This window comes from Microcebus murinus, chromosome 18 (assembly GCF_040939455.1).
Source record: "Microcebus murinus isolate Inina chromosome 18, M.murinus_Inina_mat1.0, whole genome shotgun sequence".
NCBI classification, from domain to species: Eukaryota; Metazoa; Chordata; class Mammalia; order Primates; family Cheirogaleidae; genus Microcebus; species Microcebus murinus.
The window spans coordinates 25069822-25089889 of NC_134121.1; the positions used below are offsets into that span (position 1 = coordinate 25069822).

Below are 20068 nucleotides of genomic sequence, written 5' to 3' on the forward strand. Positions count from 1 at the left end.
CCCTCCCACCCTCCTGTCCCGCCCAGCCCTCCTCTCAGGAGTCATGGGGGGGGGGCAGGGCAGAGTGCAAAGGTGACCTCGGGAGGGACAGAGCCGGTTGGTTTGCTGGGGGTGGGGAGGTGGGGTTGTGAGAAGGTCAGAAAGGCCGGGGTGTGCGAGGTGGCTGTGCTGGGGCCTGAGTCCAGCCCAGATTCGCTGACAGGGTCAGCAGGAGTCAGGGCAGCAGGCAGAAGCACAGAGGGGTGCGCGGGGGGAGGGGGGGCTTTGCAGTGTCCAGATCTGGGGGGCGCTCCCCAGGCTGCGTGCCTGTGGTCTAGGGCAGCATCCTTCAGAATGGGGGCCGGGGCGTGTCAGCGGGTCTTGTAGCATTTACGTGGCTGTGACCGACTGTTTCCGCACATTTAGAATAGAATACAAATATAGAGCGTGCACATTTTGTAAAGGTAGGCGTCGCTGCACAAAAGTTTACATACATATCATCTGCCACGGTGTTTTTTTTGACCTGGCGGGTCCAGCCCTCCCCTGAGTCCTTGGGAGGGGGGGGACGTGGATGTGGAGAGAAGGCAGAAATGACCCAGCCATGTCCACAAGACCAGCTTTTAATATGACTGTGATTTGAAGCACGAATAAATAAACGCCAGAGAAAATGGAAAAACCAAATCGAACCTCAGAACATCGAAAACCGAAAAGCGTAAAACAAAGCAAAACAGATCTCCAACGGACAAACATAAAAAGCCCCCCAAGTGAGAAGAATCAGACTGTACAAGCTGTGGCACAGGGAGAGAAGGAGGACACGGGCACCGCGGAGATAACGCCGGGGTCACCCTGGCCGCCGTGCCGTGCCACTGTCACAGACGCTGGGGCGGGAGGGAGGCTGGACTCGGGTCACCTTGGGCCACCGCGGGCCAGCTCGGGCTGGGGGAAAGGGGTTTGTGGGCAGGTGAAGAACCTTCACAAACTACACAAGGACTGAATGTAGCAGAGGGTCCCGCGGTCTCCCTCTCGGCTGTGCAGTTCTGGTTCCAGCGTGGCCTCGTGGTGACTTTGGAGCTGGAACCGGGTCCCCGCTGCACGGGCAGCAGCGCAGAGGCCGGGAGCCGCGTGGAGGGACGTCATGTACAGACGGACACGGAGGTGGAGCTGTGAGAGGTCTGAGCATGCAGGTGCTTTGTACATCTGGCAGTGAGATGTGATGGCAGGTTGGTTCTCGGACAGTTCCAGAGTGTGACTCATCTCTCCTAAGAGGGACGCACGGCGGGGGCCCAAGGACGCACCGTGACAGGTGTGGCCGGAGCGAGGTTTTGGCAGCTAGTTTGCAATGTGTGCATAGGGGGCTCTTGCTTCTTTCCAACGCCGGGGGCCGTCCCACCTGAGCGTGCTGTCCCCTGCCCTGGGTCTTGGGCCTCAAGGTCTGTTTGGGGGATGCTGGGCAGCCCGAGGGGTGTCAGCAGGCGATCTCCTCCAAGGTCCCCAGGGCCGTCTGCAGGGGCACATTCACAGTGTGGCTGATGGTTTCAGAGTGGTTTGGCATCGTGTCACAAGTGCTCTGGAGGGAGAGGGAAGGTGGGCGGGGGTCATTATTCATTCGGCAAACATTCATCACGATGCCACCGGCTGTCCCGCCTGGGCCCTGGGGCGTGTGCTCCTGTCCCAGGCATCTGATGTGCTGGTTTGCAGCAGATTTTGAGGCATTACCATTGCCCACCTAGGTGCAGCAGCTAGTGGGCTTCCCGGACCCACAGCTGAGTGGTCTCTAGCCTTGGGGTGGGGTGGCCCTGAGTCCTGCACTCTCCCTTGGGGGCCTCCCACGAGGCTTTGGTGGGGCAGGTGCAGCCTGTAGCTAGGCCTGGGGCAGGGAGCTCCAATCGCTAGGGCCGAGCAGGAAGGGTGGAAGCCCCTGAAGGTCAGAAGCAGAGCTGGCCCCAGGGAACGGTAGTTGGGGTCCCTGAGCAGGGCTGAATCTTCAGAGTGGCTTCCAGGCTGCGGTGGATGGGAGTGGGACACCAGCCGGGAGGCTGCACCAAGAACTCAGTGGAGACTGGATGGGGCAGAGCCGGAGGAGGGGAACGGAGTGGAGGCGAGGCTATGACTCTGAGACCCCCCTGAGGGAAGGAGGGACCATGGGGGTGGGCAGGGGACCACTTAGCACTTACTACAGTCCAGGCACTGAGCTGACTGCCCTACAGGCGTGATTACACTCCCTCACATGTACCCTCTGAGGGCTGATCTGGTGCAGATGCTCAGGGAGGTGAGGCAGCCCCCCCGGCCCCGCCCCCCCCAGGCACACAGCTGGGAAGCAGGGCCCCGAGATCCAGCCAGGCCAGCTGAGACCAGAGCTCGGGCCCCTTCCACACTGCCCTCCCCCTGAACGGAATCTGTCTTGTGTTCACCAGAGGTTGCAGGGGGCCAGAGAGTCATGGCAAGATTTGTAGCCGGGTAGAAAGACAGCGTCTGAGACAGAAATGGGAGCCTGTAGTGGGGAAGCAGCTTGGGTCCAGTTTGGATTTGGTGGCTTTAAGCAGGCAGCTGCCACTCAGCAGGCACAGGTCTCCCAGGGCTGAAGGTGCGGATTTGGGGGACACTCTTGGGGACAGGGGAAGCCGGGGATACCTGCCATCAGTCAGCCAAGATCTGAGCCCAGCTGTGGACTGAGTTTGGGAAGGAGAGTGGTGGACGGCCATAAGGGTTCTGCCTCTCTGGCTACAGGAAGGAGAGGCAGAGTGGGGCAGGGGTCAGGCTGCTTGGACTCCAGCTCTGACTCTCCCCAGCTGTGTGACTTTGGTCTCTGGACTTCCACTGCCTCAAGTACAAAACGCCTGACAGTGCCTGACACGTACTAGGCATACAGTCATCAGTAGCTATAATGGATATTGTTGCTACTACCAATTTGAAGGGGCTTTCAGTGTATGTCCCCTTCAAATGGGATCGAGTGCCAGTTACAGCCCTGCTTGCATTTTGCCACTCCTGGGGAATAAGGGAGTAGACCTACATGGAGCCGCTCTTGTTTCCTCCAAGCCATGAGATGAGGGGAGCAGCCCCTGGCCTAGGAGAAGCTGGATTGGGCCAGGCAGCACCTACTCTTGGAAGCATCTCATGGTCCCAGTTGCATCCATGGCTTACCGACCACTTGCCTTTGGGATGGGTCTCAGAGACAGCCTGGAGGGCTCAGTTGGAGTGTCCTTGGATTTGGGAACGGACAAGGTGTCCCAAACCATGGAAAGGTGTGCAGCGAGTCACACCCTTCCTGCCTGGCCCCCACATCTGGTTCCATATTGCCTGTGCAAGCCAGAGCAGCAGAACAGCTTTCACTTAACGAGCGCTCTTACCACGTTCTCGTCAGGGCTCCCTTCATCCTCCTCTTTGCCAAGCAGGTCTAATAGCTTCTCTTTGATCAGCTGCAAGAGAAGCAGGAAGGGGTTGGTCAGGCGGAGGGTGGTGCAATTGCAGAGGGACCTCCCTGCACTCAGCGTGGCTGGGCTGCGGCTGGATGAGCCGTGGCACTAACGCAGCCCAGCAGCCAGCTCCGGGTGCCCATCTGTCTCAGTCCAGCCTTTTGGCAGAAATGGGATTTTGTTGCAGGAGATAGATCTTGGAAGAGGTAACAAAGGGCCCTGTCTTGCAGCCTGCACTACTGTCTCTGTGGCTGGAGAGCGTAGCTAAGTGGCATGTGCTGGCGTGGCCAGCTCCCTGTCTGTCCCCAGCAGCAGCCCAGAACCCCCTTTCCAAGGCTAGGCTGAGGGGACAAGATTATTATCCACCTTCTAGGCCTGACGACTGCACAGTTCCCAAGCTCAGGACATGCCTGAGCTCATAACATTTTATTCCCAGCAATAAAGGCGAGTTCTTAAACATGTTACCTGGTGTGATTCAGTTGCCATAACTTCGTACAGCTTTTCCCCAAAATGAATAAGCAAAGCAGAATGAAATCTGGCCGTGGGACCTGATTCGGGTTTGGGGTCACTGTGCTGAGAGGGATGAGACCCTCCCGAAGACCCTGGTCATAGGGCACCACCCTGTCGCGATTCCCAGTGGCTTCTGGTCACACACAGCCCTCTCTGGGGGGCAGGACACTGGCCTGCAGGCTGCCGTTTGCTGTGCTTGGACTCAGGAGGTCCGGGGGGACTTCATAGGTCTGGGCACCCCTTAGCAATTCTGGAACCCCTGCCTTGTTCAGGGGGGCACACTGGGGAGCAAAGGGCATCGGCCATCTCACAGTCAGGGGGACGAGGCCTCCATGCGAACACGGGTGGGGACAGAGGCTGGGGCAGACCCACCCCCAGGCTCATTCCCGGGGGGAGACGCAGGCGGGAAGACCGACAGAACCCCGGGGACTCTCAGTGCCAGGAGCTGCTGTCTGTTGTCTGAGAAGCTTCTAGGGGTTTAGTTCCAGCTGCCTTTGGAGGGAGACATGTCCCCAGACCGTTAGCAGCCAGGAGCGGCTGGCATGCCCAGCTGTCTGCTTGCTCGGCGTTGATCGCTGGTAAATGCCCCTTCCGGAAGCCTGGCTGGGCCACAGAAGACACTACTCAGGTGACAGGCCACCTAGAGGCAGGTGTGTGCATGGTGTGAGCGTGTGCAGGTGTGGACATGCCCGTGTAGGAAGCCACCACCTCCCTCCCTGGTGTGGGAGGGGCTCAGAGCTGGCCCCCCAGGGGCTCACCCCTTTCTTCTCACCCCTCCCCTCCCCTCCCTGCCAGTGTAGACAGCACCGCTATTGCTATTCTGGCTCCCTGAGGATAGGCCCATGGCTTCCGTTTCTTTTACATCCAACCCCCCTCAAGTCTCCCCGCACCCCCGTGCCTAGGATTCGGTGATCAACGATGTTGGCAGACAGGAGACAGCAGGCCCTGGGTAGACAGAGGCCACCATCTCCCCTGTGCCGCCGTTCCCAACACAGGGCAGGACAAGGGCTCCAGCCTGTGGCCGTTTGCCGTGAGCAGCCCCAGATCTTACCTCATAGATGTAATCAAAGAGCTCTAGTATTGTGAGGATACTAGCACCAATAAACAGTCCCATCTGGCCTCCGATATCACCTGGGGAGAGAGGGAAGAGACCAGAGAGGTTGTTTCACTCACACAGCTTCCGGGAAGGGGTGAGGAGACCGAGACGGACACCAGACCTTCCGATGGGTCCCCCTCTGCGGGGAGCGGGGGCCTTGTCGCACAGAGGCCAGGCCTTGGCAGTTCTGAGAGCTGGTGTTTCCCAGCACCTGGAGGGGTGAGGACTAAGCTGCTTGCTGGAGGGGCGTGGAACCCATGTGGCAACCCACAGGGGGACTGGGGTTGTTCCCTTACACTCAGAACCACGCTGACTGCATCCTGCTTCAGCTCCATGCTGGGAATACAGACACTGGGTAGGTGTGGCCCTGGGCAAGGTCTCCGTCTAGCCTGAGACGCTTGTGACAGGTGCCCTGGGTGAAGGGGGGGTCTTGGGATCAATGGCACCATAGATGCCCCTCCCCTATCCATTCGTGGTATGGCCCCCAGGGCCACCTCTGCTCTTGGGATAAGGTCATAGGTGTCTCCTAACTCCCCTACCCAAAGGTAGATGTTCAACTTGGACTCTTTCTAGAGCCAAGGTTCTTATCTTGGGGTGTATGGGCCCCTTGGTAGAAGTTTTTCTGGATTTGTCTTCAGATCCCTCTGCATCAAACTCTCCCGGGAGACTTGCAACCAGTGCTGACGCCTGGATACACCTTAGGCCTGTAGGATCAGGATCTCTGGGGTTGGGGCCTGGATGTCAGAATTTTTAACTTCCCTGTGTGTGTGTATATGTCCCACCAGAGTTTGAGAACCACTTTCCTGGGAGGGCTTCAGATGGTTGGAGACCCTCCTGAAATTGAATGCGAAACGTGTGTGCACCTGGAACTTGCAGCGGGAGAGCCCATAACTATTACCAGATTCTCAAAGGAGTTCTGATCCCCCAAAGCTCAAGAGGCTATGCCTCAGAGGCAGCGTGGTCAGGCAGGGCTCTGAGTGACCATGGTTGGTGTGTGGCTTTGATGAACCCTGATCTCAGTAGCTTTGCCTCCAAAGGATATTTGGTGGCGGTGGCGGTTGGGAGGAGGTTGCAGGAGGTAGACTGTGGACCTCTTTCCAGCTCTGATGTCTAGAAGTGTCAGTCTCTGGAGAGAGGGGCGGGTGGTTCGGGGTGGGGGTACAGTTCTATGGAGACGCCAGGTTGACCTCTTGGTCTGAGAACTCTCCGGTGGGGAGACCTGTGCCCCCGTCCCCTGCCGTGGCTGGGTGGGGCCAGCACCACACCCCCAGGGAACAGCGGAGATGAGGGGGAGGGGCTGGCTCTTCCCGTGAGCCCCTGTGCTGGGCTCAGAGTGGCTCCCCTTCTTCCTCTCCTCCTTCGCCGCCCTCACTACTAATGTCTTCAATGGAGGCTGCTAGGGGAGTGTGTTCTTACAGATGTGCAAGCTGGGTGTGAGGGGCGTGTTTGTACACGCGTGCAGTGTGAGTCGGTAGTGGCAGACGGAGGGGTCCGCGCCAGGGCCTGGGCTGTGCATACCTGTATCTGTCCAGAAGCAGGCAGACACCTGGCTGTCGCTGGTTTTATATGGGCGGTTGTCTCTGTCTAGGGTAGGCACGCTGAGTGTGTGTGTGTGAGCGTGGGTTCGTGCAGGTGTCCAGAGTGTGCCTGAGCGTGCAGTGTGTGATATGGGCGCGTGTTGGGTGGGTATACGTTCTGGGCGTGCGAGTGTGTAGACGTGCAGCCTGTCTGCCTAGGCGTGTGTGCACACGCGTGTGTCTCCGTAGCTGTGTGACCGGCACGTGGGGCTGTGTAAGTGCCTCCGTGTGCGTGGCCTACGGGCCCGCAGGTGTGGTGCTTGTGCGTGCAGGCTGGCGTGGGGTGCACCACGGGCGGCGTGAGTGCCCACGAGTGTGCACGAGCGTTGACGGCGGGAGGTGACAATGGCCACGAGGTGCTGAGAGCGGGGCCCGCCGGCTGAGCGTGTGTGCCGCCGCGCACGCTCTCATCACAGGAAGTCCAGATGGCAGCACGGTCGCCTCGGCCGGCTATTCTGGGTGGGAACAAGATGCTGGGAACGAGCTCATCCTCACATCTGATGCAGATATGACAGATTCTGAGCCCGGGCCCTCCTTGCGCGGCGTGTATGTGCATCAGGGAGAGGCTCACTGCGGGTCTGTGCTGGGGGAGGGTGGGGGAGCGGCATCCCGAGTCCCCTTTAGGAAGTGAAGGTCAGAGCAGCACAGGGCAGGTGGCAGGGTGGGTGGCGGGCCTATATCTCCGTTATGTGACCTCTGCCGTGGGACCCAGGGCAGGGATCGGTGGCTTTGTCCACAGTGACCTCTGAGGCTGAGTGCCAGCCGCCTTAACTCAGCTGGGACTGAGCTATGGGCCATTCCCCAGCCTCCGGGAGGGGGTGCGGAAATGCTCAAACAGCACCCGGACACACCAGCTGGGCCGTGGGTCCCTGGCATGGAAACTGTCCAGGTGCCAGAAGCTACCATGTGTGGACCCTCTCTGGGCTAGGGGCTTTATCACACTTAACCATCACAACAAACTCATCCAAGTGGGTTTTACTGAACCCATTTTGCAGATGAGGGACCTGAGGTTCAGCAAGGTGAAGCCACTTGCCCATATTCTCACAGCTGGTGTGCAGCGGCCCTTGGATTGAAAGCCAGTCCTTCCCTTTATGCATGCAGGGAGAAGGCACCTGCCCCTCCCCTCCCCCCTTGCTCCTGGTTCAGCTGGGTCACGGGGACAACAGCTGTTTCTCTTTGCAGGGCCCAAGAGTCAGATCCTTTCCAGATCCTTTCCCGAGAGTGAGTGGGAGCTGGGAGAAGGGCTTGAGGGGCAGGTCCTTTAACTGTCCTCTCTCAGGGGTCTTGAGAGTGTGCGGCTGGGCGGGGGGCAGGGTTGAAGTGAGCTCCTCGTGTCCATTATGTGCCGATGGGAACTCACGGGGACTTGTGTGGGCCGCAGGTGGGTTTGTGGGTGCCTGGGGAAGTGGCCCTTCATTTGCATTTGACAAGGGACTGTGAGTCCTGGGGGCAACACCTGGCCTTCTCAATGCTTTCCAGGTGAGCTCCGTTGGGGCCCTGGCTGGGGACCACCTTCCCTCCTTCCTTCCCTGACCGCTCCTTCCTGCCTCCCTCATGGCTCTGGATTCTGACTCCAGCCGGGGCAGACGACCATGGAATCCCAGAGGGCAGGGCTGGAACAGCCCTGAGAGACCTTTAAGCTCACCCTCCCCTTGCGTAGACAGGGAAATGGAGGCCTAGAGTGGGGAATGAACGGGACCTGAAATCTCCTCCACACTGGGGTTCTTTCTTCCCATTCTGGGACAGGAGCAAGGAAGGAGGGAGTAATTAAGAAATTAAGAGACTAGATTCCTCAGGAAGCCACGTATCTTCCTTTCGGCTGCCTTCCCGCCCAGCGCCCATCCTCCCTCCCCCCAACCCTCCTCGGGGTGTAGAAACTTGTGCAACGGCACCCCAACTTACCGAGTAAGGCAGCGACTTCGTACGCCTTCTTCTGTTCAATTGTCTCGTAATTGAGAGCTTCGAAAAATATATCCAGAACAAGGATGTTCTCCCTGCAGAGGGAGAGACATGGACCAGGCATGGTTGGAACCACCGGCACTCACAGGGGACATCTAAGTCAGCTTGCCCATGGCAAGGTGGAGGGACGGAGGCCCTGGAAGGGAGGCGACTCGCCCAGAGTCAGGGCTGGTCAGCAGCAGGGCTGGAGCTTGAAACCAAGAGTCCTGAGTCCCAGTCCAAGGCTGGGGACCTACGTCAGCTGCCCCCCTGTGTCCCTTATTTCTAGCTCTCCTCCCCATCTTTGCACCTTTCCAGGAGTCCTGCCAGGCTTCCGGGTCTCTGAGCCCCCAAAGGGCAGGCCCCTGAGACCACCCCGCAATTCTTTCCCGGGTCGGTACCGGTGGGAGGCCCTGTCCCTGGCAGGCATTGCAGAGTCCGTTGCCAAAGCCAGGGGAGGTTTTCAGCGAGCGAACCTATGCCTGGCTGGGGTGGGGTAGGGAGTGTTTCTGGCAGGAGCGCACGGCTCCCTTTGCTCCTTTGGGTGGGTGTGTCACTGAGACGCGTCTTGGCAGTGAAAGTCCCTCCTGCCTGCACAGTGTCTGCCAAGCAGCGGGGCCTGGCGTCTCCCACGAGTCCCGTTGCCTTCAACGTTGCTCACGACGCCCTCACAGTCCCTTGTTCTCCACCCACTGAGCCAGAAGCAATCCCAGGATGGAGTCCGGGGACTGTGCTGGCAGGAGGGAGCGGCTGGGGAGCCGTTCAAAGACTCGCCACCTCTTGCCTGGTTGGCCGCGACTGCCTCCTAACAGCCTCCCTTCTCCCCATCTGGCGTCCCACCCGTCTTGTCTTCTACGCAGCGCCTGAAGGAGCTTTCTAAGGCCGGAGCTGACTCAGATTAAATGCAATTACAGTTCAGATCCACAGTCGCCGGGCTGCATTTCAAATGCTCAGCAGCCACATGTGCCTAGCGGCCACCATGTGAGACGCATCCCAGCCATGGCAGAACGTCCGCCCAGCTGGAGAGCAGTGGTCTGAAATAGGGATTTGGGACTGTCGCTCTCCTCTGGAAGCTCTTCGGAGGCTCCCTGCTCTCTCAGGGTAAAGCCCACCCCCTGCACCCCGCACACCCCGCCCGGCCCAGCCTGCGAGACCCTCCTGCTCTGACACGTCCCCCTCCCATGTCCCCCTCCCCCTAGGACGCTCTCTCGTCTGTCCTGGGCCGATTCTCTCTGCCGAGCCCGGGCTTGGGCCACCTTCTTCTCCCACGCCACTCCTTCCTTTATTCTGTTAGAACGTATCTTTCGAGTGCCAACTCTGTGACAGACGCTCCATTAGTACTAGGTAGACAGAGCAGGGGAAAAGAAAAGGAGAGGTTTCTCTTTGCAATCTAGCCGGGCGGGCAGATCACAAACAAGGAAACACAACGTGAAGGTCGAATCCCACACTCTGGTGTTATAAAGGAAAACACCAGAGAGCTTTGAGAGAACAGTGACAGGAGGGGACCTAATCTAGCTGTCTGAGGAGGAGACGACATTTAAATGGAGATCTGCTTATTGAGAAAAAAAAAAAAGTTAGGTCGAGAGTGGGGGTGGGGGGAAAGCATTCCAGGCAGAGGGAACAGAATGTGCGAGGCCTGCCTGGGAAACTCCTCTACATCCCTTGAGAAATCTCCGAAGCTGGCCCTGGCCTTACCACCCACGCAAGCTGCAGTGGACCTGTGGCTCTCTCTCACTGTGTGCATTGCTCTTATAGCCAACCTCACCCCACAGGGCATTCCGTTGCATGGCTTGTCTCCCGACAGACAGCAAAATCAAGGGCAGGGTTGTATGTTGCTCATCTTTGTCTTCTGAGTTGAACGAACTGCTTACCTTTGGCTTCCCCCTCCAATGCCCCCCAGTTTCCTCCTGAGCCATTTCCCAGCCCCATCCCCCCAGGCCCCTTATGCCCATGAAACTTACGAGATATATTTTTCTGATTTATTGAATTTCTTCTCCAGGTACTTGGCTGACGTCTTGCTGGGGATCTTCACCATGGAGAGCTCTTTGTTGTAGCGGGTCAGGTTGCAGGGCGTCCTGCAGAGACAGTAATTGCTGTCCTTTTCCGCCAGCAGACCTGCAGGGGAGAGGGGAGGGGCTTAGGCAGGTGTTGGGACCCGAACTCTGGGCCAGGAGAGCTAGAGAGGTGATGGGGAGGAGGTGCTGGTCCTGGGAAAGCGAGGCACAGGGGTGGTGGAGACAGGGGAACTGGGCTTTTGCTGTAGTTTTGCTGCTTGTTTTCCTTCTCCTTCCTTTTACTGCCATGACACTTTTTAAAAATTGTTGAAATGTCACCACTTTTGGAGAACGGGCTCCAAGGGAGTCCTGGCCCCCTCAACTCCCCAGGACTCTCTTCTCTGCTTCCAGCCTCAGTTTTCTCATCCACAGAATGGGCCACCACCAGAGCAGACATGGGAGACCCTTTCAGCTGAAACCCAGGGTTTTGTGGTTTTCCCTCTGGGAGTCCCAGGGCCCACCTCCTCTGCCTGCTGGGCTGGGATGTAGGCCGAGGTCCTCAATTCCTTTCCCTGCAGGCAACCTCCAGCACCTGGAACTCTCTCTCCTGCTCCTCTCTTCTTCCAGTTAGATGAAGGGGTTTAATGCATCAATTCCCCCTGACAAAGACAGAGGGCAGAGCCCTCCTCCATCAGACTTTAGTGAGGCTGATCTCAGCCTTCTTCTCAACTAGGCCTCCACCTTGGCCTCCGTCCTTGCCTGCCTAGCCCGGTTTTAGCACGAATCCTGCTGAAGTCAGTGTAGCGAGAACCCACCACCCTAGATACCTGGTCAGCTGGCCTGCCCTCAGCGAGGTTCCTGAGTCAGTCTAGCAGGAATCCCCACCATGGATGAAACCACGCCTCTGGGTGGTTTCCCATCTACTGACCCTTCCTCCTGCCCCACGGCTGTGGCTTCCCAGCTGTCTCTGCTGTCATCTGAGTGGAGCCCTGTCTCTCTTTCACACCTGTTGCAGGAGCCCCGAGTAAAGTCTGCCTATCGTTTTTGCAAGCGTAGGAATAGCTTTTTCTTTAACACCTCCCTCCTACATCCCTCCAGCCATCTCCGTGTTTCTGGCACCCCTTGGGTTTTGTGGAGTCTTTGCACACACCGGAAGTCACCCCATCTCCTCTCGGCCCGGCCTCCCCTCTCTCGTCCTCCCGGCCACATCTAGGCCTGAGGCCAGCGCTGCCCCACTTAGCTCCAGCGAGCTTGGCTGCTGAACAAACTGGAGTGCACGTCGTTTAAAAATTCTCTCTGCTTCCCTTGATGACAAACCATTTCCCGGGGGTCTGGAGGGAGGCAGGCACGTAGGATGGGTCCAGCTCTGGGGCTGCGGCTTGTTTGTGCGAGCTCCCTCCCGGGCGGTTTTCCAGCTGGGGAACCGAGGAGTTGTTCTAACCAGCAAACAGCCAGCAGGCCTCTGGAGAGGAGGGCTGGTGCGCTCTATGCCTTCCATTCGCACAGGTGGGATGCAAACCTGGCCTCACCTGCCCCGCCTTCCCTCACCTCCCTGGGCTCAACAGAGCATGGGAGAGAGGTGGCTGCTTTGGAATCACCTCGGCCTCCCCCTGTGGACTCCACCAGAGTGTGGGAGGGGTGGTGTCGCCAAGCTCAATTGTCCATCCTCTCTGCATCTTTATCCTCTCCCCTGCATTCCTTAGCATCCTCTGTTCCCGCTGAAATCCACTCCTCCATCTCCACCTCCTTTCCCTCCTCCAGTCGCTTTTCCAGCCCTCGTCCCTTGCACCAATCCCCTCCCACCCATCTCTTCCTCCTCCTCTCCATCTCCCTCTCCTGCCCCTCCATTCTGCCCAGCCTCTTTCCTCTCTTCCCCCTCCGTTCCTTCTTCCACCCATCCTCCTCCTCCCTCCCAGATGACTTCCATGACCTCAGTCTCAGGCCCCTGGCCCCATCATTCCTTCCTCCTCCACAGTGCTCACCTAGGGCAGGCTCTGCACACTCCTTGTGCTGCTCAGGGGTACAGAAAGGGGCATCCCCTGCAAAGAAGAAACACACAGGAGAGTTACTCAGGCAGGGACATTCGTGTCACCAACACCCCCCGTGCCTGGGCTTGGGGACTCGAGTGCCTCCTGGTGCTCAGCAGCCTGCCAGTGGACAGTCAGACAGAGCCACGGACCAGAGGGTACCCGAGCCAGGAGGTTGAGCTCTGCTCTGCTCTGCTCTGTGAGCTTGGGCAGGCCGCTCACCTCCCTGAGCAGGGGACGGTAGCATCAGCCTGGCTAACTCCTCCCAGGTGGCTCTGTAGGTCCAGCCAGCTCCTGTGGGTGACAGGGGAGCTTTGTCTTGAGGATTGAGATTGGGGCAGTGGCGGTAAGCACTTTGTAAGCCTGGGCTACCATCCTCTCCTTTAACCCACACGGGTACACTTTCAAGGAGGAAATACAATATCTGTTTTCCCCATGAGAGATTTGGGGCTTATGCGTCCCGCCTTCCCAGGACACCAAAGCTGGCAGTGACGGAGGCAGGCTTTGAACACGCTGCCTATGAGCAAGGGTAGCTGTGTGTTTTCTCATCTCTCTGCTCTTAATTCCACATTACTTATTGAGATGTCAAGAACAGCGTCATGGGTGGAATGATGAAAACCTCTGCTGTTTGCCTTTGGCTCAGCTTTCAGCAGGGGAAACTGCACTGGCTGGTGGTTCAGTCCGAGCTTCAGGCGAGTAGTATTGACCAGGGCTGGGTTCTCCTCCCGGGGCTCTCTCCGTAGAAACCTGGGATTCGTTTTTTTTTTTTTTTAATTTAACCAAGTACTAAAGTTAAAGTCGACCATAATGTCTTTTCCGTACATTTTCCCAAAAGCCTTTTTCAGAGCAGAAGAGCTGATAGGCTTCCTCCTTTCCAATAACAACAGATTAAGTGATATGTTTGCCTTATCGCTCTGTCTTCTAACTGTGGTCCCCACCTTCCCGTTAGGAACTGGGCCGTGCATCACCACCCAAGCTCCACAATGCACCCGCCCTTCCGTGGAAAAATTGTCTTCCATGAAACTTAGGAACCAGGCTGCACAGCAGGAGGTGAGCAGCGGGCAAGCCAGCGAAGCTTCATCTGTATTTACAGCTGCTCCCCATCGCATGAATCACCGCTTGAGTTCCGCCTCCCCTCCCTCCTTCCCCCACCATCTATGGGAAAATTGTCTTCCATGAAACCGGTCCCTGGTACCAAAAAGGTCGGGGACTGCTGTTTCAGGAAGCCCAGGTAATTTTATTATTACTATTACTAAAAATAATGCAAATTTTTTATCTTACAGTTTTTCAGATCAGAAGTCAGACACAGGTCGCATTGGGCCAGAATCAAGGTTTTGGGAGCTCTGTGTTTTTTTTCTGGAGGCTCTAGGGGAGCATGCATCTCCTTGCCCTTTCTGGCTTCTAGAGGCCATTTCCACATTCATTGGCCACTTACATGCATTGGTTACCCTCCCTCTTCAAAGTGAACAAAATCGCATCTCTCTGGCCCTTCTATTATAGGCACATCTCCCTCTGACCCTAGCTGGAAGAAGGATGTTAACTTTAAGGACCCATGTGATTAGGTTGGGACTTCTGGAATAATCTCCCCATGTCAAGGTTGGTAACCTTAATCATATTGGGAAAGGCTTTTTGTTAGACACAACTTTAAAGATCAATAATTCTAATCTTAGATTACTAAGAAATTACTGATTAATAATGAAATAATTCAGAATTTAGCTATAAGCATATTCATTTCAGCCTGGGTTATAACAGAAAACAATTGGTAATGAGCTAAATGTCCAATATAAGGATTTAGTTCAACTTAAATAACTATGATATAACCATGAAATATAAATAGCCATGAAATATTATAGCAAGGTTCCTGGCACATAGTAGGTCTCTAGTCAACATGACTTTCGGTTTCCTCTTCCCATGTGCTACTATACCAACCACTGCCTTTTGCAGTTTACAAAGCATTCTTATATCCTAGCCTAATTTTATTCCCATAACAATGAATGATTATGTTTTAAAGATAAGAAGGTGAGAACAGAGAAGTTTAGTAACTTGTGCCAGGTGACCCAGTAAGTGAGTAGAGGAGCCTGAATTAGAAGGCAAGGCCTCTGCCTTCAGCCCGTCTCCTTCCACGCTGCAACACCAAGCTCTTCCTGCCCAAACCAGCTCCCCACCCTGCACTTCCACCTCTGACATGCCAACAGCCTCTAATGAGAGGGCTACATGCATTATCGGGTCTGACAACAGAAGTGTCAGTACACGCACGCACATTTATTTGCTGGCTACTAGACTTTTGCCTCACTTGAAAGAGTGCTAGATAGTTGGATGGAAGAAGCAAACATCTGGATGAAAGCAACAAACATCTGGATGCTCAAACATGTACCACGCTGGGATGCAAGAATTGCAAACATCCAGTTATTGGGACACTAGACTCTAGAAGGTAAGAGCAACAAACAATTGGCAAACACTGAACATTGGGATGAATGTTCTCCAAACACTGGACACTTCTGGACCCCAGGACGCTGCCTTTGTTCATGGACTGGATGTTTCTATCTTCCGTCTAAATGTTTAGGCACCAAATAACAGGGTCTTCCCACAACAGCATCCCTTTGGGTCCTAGTGGAATGTAGTGGAATCGTGAAGTGTTTCCCATCAGGGTGAGGCATGCAAAGAAGGTCCCAGGTGGTCCCAGGCAGGTCCCTGCGGCCACCCCTGCCCTGGCACCGACCTGGCATGTGGACCATGCGGCAGTTGCAGTTTTCCACGATGTAGCGAGTCTCACAGTCAATCCTACAGGCGGTGATACTGTAAACAGGAAAGAAGTCGAGTCCCATCTCTGAAGATCGGCACTCACCCCAGGGTGGAGGCAGGTATGTGAGCTGCAAGACAGGAAGAAGGGGTGGCGGTCAACCCTACTGCTTGTTCAGCCTCAACAGACTCAGTGGCTCATTCATTCACTTATTCAATCAACAAACAATTATTCAGCATCTACTACATGACAATCTAAATACCATTAACCTTATAGGCCGTCAACATCTGGCTCTGAGAACTAGTTTTCCTACCTTATCTTTTATAACCTTCCCATGAATGCTGTTCTCCTCTCAGAGCCTCTTACCATGCCACATGTCTTCCCATTGCGCACTTTGTCACCTCACATCTCTTGGAATGACCCAACTCGATTCTACCCTCTTGGCTTGAGACATTGGAACCCCAGACCTAGACCTGGGGGACAAAACCCAGAGGAGGATTTGGGATGCAATGGCTTAAGGCACAATCACTGTTATTCACAATCCTTGTCCTGGACTAGAGCGGCTCTCCAGTATATGCCGTGGATGTACCCCTTTGGAGAAAATGACACTCCTATTCTCAGAGGTCCAGTGACCATAACTTTTCTTCTAACATCTATGGTTCTTGCCTGGAGGGAATGGGGTGGGGGGGTGAAGAATGAGGAAACTAAATGGTTGTTGAGCATTTACTGTGTGTTAAGCACCAAGTTAAGTCCTTTATACCATTTTTTAAGATTGAAGAATAAACAATATAATAAAATACACAAGATTTAAGAGCACAGCACGGCGCGTTCTGGCAAATGTACACACCTAGGTAGCTACCATACCAACCAAAATATGACAATTTATCACCCAGAGAGTTCTTTCTTGTCTCTTTGCAGTCAGTTTCCAACCTGCCCAGGTAATACAGTTATGAATTCTATTACCATAAGTTGGCTTTGCCTATTCCCAAACTTCCTGTAAATGAAAGCTTACACTATGTGCCCTTCTGTGTCTGTTTCCTCTCATTCAATGTAATGTTTTTGAGGGTTATCCACGTGGTCGTGTGCTTTGAGTTCCTCTCTATTGCTGAATGGGTTTCCAGTGTGTGAATACACTACAATTGATGATGGCATTTGGATGGTTTCCAGTTTTTGGTAATTATGAAAAAGCCCCTACAAATATTTATGTATAAGCCATTTTGTGGACATATATTTTAATTTCTCTTGAGTAAATGGTTAGGAGTGGAAGAGCTGGCTCATAAGTGTAGGTACACCTCTATAAAAAAACTACCCAACTGTTCTCTAAAGTGGTTCTACTATTTTGTATTCCCACTAGTGGTATATGAGAGTGCTAGGTACTCCACATCTATGCCAAATCATGACTTTGTCCATCTTTTTAATTTTAGCCATTTGCTTAGGTGTATAGTTGTAACTTATTTCTATAAGTAGTTCCCTGATGATGGATGACTTTGAGCACAATTTTGTGTGTTTATTGGCCATTCATATGTTATCTTTTGTGAAGTGTCTGTTCGTGTCTTTTGCCCATTACAAAACTTGTTTATTTTTATCATTGAGTTGTAAGACTTCTCCATATATTCTGGATTCAAGTCCTTTGTCAGATATGTGTATTGCAAATATTTTCTCTATGCTTCACATAGCCTGTAACTTACCTTCTCATTTTCTTAATGGCATCTGTTTTTCCTCCTTTTGAAATCAACTTCATTAAGATATAATTTATATATAATAAAATGCATCAATTTTAATGTATAATTCCATTAGTTTTTATAAATAGACTCTTGTAATGACTACCCTAATCAAGACAAAACATTTTCACGAACCCCCAAAATTTCCCTATTGGCAGTCGCTCCCTTCCTCATAACCCTCAGGCAACCATTGATCTGTTTTCTGTCATCATAAGCTAGTTTTCCCTGTCTAGTATTTTTTCTAAATAAAATCATGCAGTATATATTCCTTTGTGTCTGGCTTCTTTCTCCCAGCATAATGCTTTTGAGATGCATTCATGTTCTTCCATGTATTAGTAGTTTATTCTTTTTTATTGCTGAGTTTTATTTCTTCATTTCTAGTCTTCATTCTTTAAATTTCTTTTTCTTGCCTTGCTGCATTGACTAGAAACTCTACTATAATGTTGGAAAAAAGTGGAGAGGGAGAATATCTTCACCTTTTTCCTGATCTTAGGAAGAAAGTGTTCATTACTTCACCATTAAATATGTCAGGTATATATTTTTCTTAGATGCCCTTTGTCAGATTGAGGAAGTTCTGTCCTATTTCTGTTAATTTGCTAAGAGTTTTAAATCATCGATGGGTACTATGTTTTGGCAAATGTGCTTTCTGCTTCTAGTGAGATGATCAATAGAAGTTTTCTGCTTCTATTGAGATGATCACAGTATTTTGTATCTAGACTGTTAATATGTTTACTGATATTGATTGATCCACAGATCAATCCATTGCAAGGTGATCCATTGATCACCTTGCATTTCTGGGACAGATCCCACTTAGTCATGATTTATTTTTTCTCTTTATATATTGCTCTATTCAATTTACTAATATTTTATGGAGGATATTTTGTACCTATGTTCATGACAGATATTATATTTACTTCTCTTTTAATATCCTTGTCAAATATTGGTATTGAGATTATGCTGATCTCATAAAAAGAGTTATGAAGTGTTTCCTCTTTCTCTTCTGAGTTTGTGTGGACTTGGTATCATTTCTAACTTAAATGTTTGGTAGAATTTACCAGCAAAGCTATCTAAGCCTGGTGGTTGTGTGTGTGCATGTGAAGATTTTTAATTATGAATTCAGTTTCTTTAATAGATATAGAGATATTCAGATTTTTAATTTTATTCTTGTGCTAGTTTTGGTAACTTGTGTTTTTTTCCAAAAAATGTGTTAATTTCATCTAAATTTTTGAATATATAAAGTTGTATATAATATTTCCTTATCATTTTTTAATGTCTGTAGAATCTATAGCAATGTTTTTTCATTCCTGATATTGGTAACTTGTGTTCTCTCTATTTTTTCTTATTGTTAATGATTTTTAATTTAGTTATACTTTATTCAGAAAATATCCTTCCCATAGTTTCATCCCTTTCAAATTTATTGAGATTTATTTTGTGGTCCAGCATATGTTCTATTTTGGTGAATATTCTATGTGTACTTGAAAAGTATTCTGTAACTGCTGGTATAGTGTTTTATAAAAGGCAATTAGGTTAAATTGTTTGATAATGTTGCTCAAATCTTCTATTATCTTTACTGATTTTTTTCTACTTATTCATCAATTACTGAGTGAGGAGTGTTGAAGTCTCTATGACTATGGATTTGTCTATTTCTCCCTTTAGTTTTGCCAATTTTTGCTTTGTCTATTTTTGAAACGTATCATTAGGCACATACATATTTAGAATTGTTACATCTTCTTGATGAATCGATCCTGTTATCATTGTGAAATAACCCTTTTTATCTCATGCAATATTCTTGTCTTGAAGTTTACTTTGAGTTATATAGATATAGCAGCTGTATTATGCTTATTGTTTATCTTTTTTTGTCCATTACTTTGATTTTAACCCACTCTTTTAGTTTTCAACTTTCAGAATCTTTATATATTTAAGGTTCATCTATTTTTGAGTGTGTTTTTAAGGTACATCTATTTGACTATTGCTGTTTTACCCTATCTGACAATCTCTGCCTTTTAATTGGAGGGCTTGATCTATTTACAGTTAATGTAATTCTTGATGTGGTTGGGCTGAAGTTAGCATGTTGTTCTTTGTTTCCTATTTGTCTCCATTGCTATTTCTTCTTTTGTTCTCACTTTCCTGATACCCCCTCCCCCCCTTTTTTTAAAAACTGTCTTGCTCTGTTACCTGGGCTAGAGTGCCATGGCATCAGCCTAACTCACAGCAACCTCAAACTCCTGGGCTCATGTGATCCTCCTGTCTCAGCCTCCCAAGTAGCTGGGACTACAGGCATGCACCACCATGCCTGGCTAATTTTTTTTCTATTTTTAGTAGAGACAGAGTCTTGCTCTTGCTCAGGCTGGTCTCAAATTCCTGAGCTCAAGTGATTCTCCTGCCTTGGCCTCACACAGTGCTAGGATTACAAATGTGAGCCACGGTGCCCACCCTTTACTGATACCTTTTGGGTTAATTGAGTATTATTTTAGTACTTCGTTTTATCTCTTCTACTGATTTTGATTTATGCCTCTTTGTATTATTATTTTTAGTTGTTGCTCTAGGATTTATGATATTAATTCCTAACTTATCACTATATACCTTGAATTAATATTATACAAGTTCACATACAATTCTATTTACACTTCCTCTGTCCTTTATGGTATTGCTGTCATGTATTTTACGTTTACATCTGCTATAAACACTATAATACACTGTTATTATTTTTTGTGTTAAGCAACCCACTGACTTTTAAGGAAGCTAACAAAAGAAAGAAAACTTGTAATTTTTATTTACCTACATATATACACCATTTTAATTTTTCATCGTTGTTCTTGTAGATCTCAATTTTTCATTTGATGTTATTTCCCTTCAGGCTGAAGAACTTCCTGGAGCATTTCTTATAGAGTAGGTTTACTTGTGGCAAATTTTCTTAGTTTTCATTTATATGTACAATGTCTTAGTCCTGTCTTTATTTTTGAAATATATTTTGGCTGTAGGTAAGTTGTTAAGTGTTTTCTTCCAGCATTTCCAATACTTTATTTCTCTGTCTTCTGGTTCCATTGTTTCTGTTGAGACTCAGTCATAATTT

General features: G+C 51.4%; 1 protein-coding gene across 1 annotated transcript in view; it reads right to left on the bottom strand.

Moving 5' to 3' along the window:
• Positions 1 to 522: 522 nt before the first annotated feature.
• Positions 523 to 20068, bottom strand: part of ASIC2 (acid sensing ion channel subunit 2) — a 251986-nt gene continuing 232440 nt past the window's right edge. The window contains exons 4-10 of the mRNA XM_012791177.3: positions 15254 to 15404; positions 12490 to 12546; positions 10475 to 10628; positions 8478 to 8569; positions 4954 to 5033; positions 3327 to 3395; positions 523 to 1546 (exon numbers count right to left, since the gene is read on the bottom strand). Coding sequence (XP_012646631.1) covers positions 1445 to 1546; positions 3327 to 3395; positions 4954 to 5033; positions 8478 to 8569; positions 10475 to 10628; positions 12490 to 12546; positions 15254 to 15404 — 705 coding nt within the window. The 3' untranslated portion in view covers positions 523 to 1444. The remainder of the gene's footprint in view (positions 1547 to 3326; positions 3396 to 4953; positions 5034 to 8477; positions 8570 to 10474; positions 10629 to 12489; positions 12547 to 15253; positions 15405 to 20068) is intronic.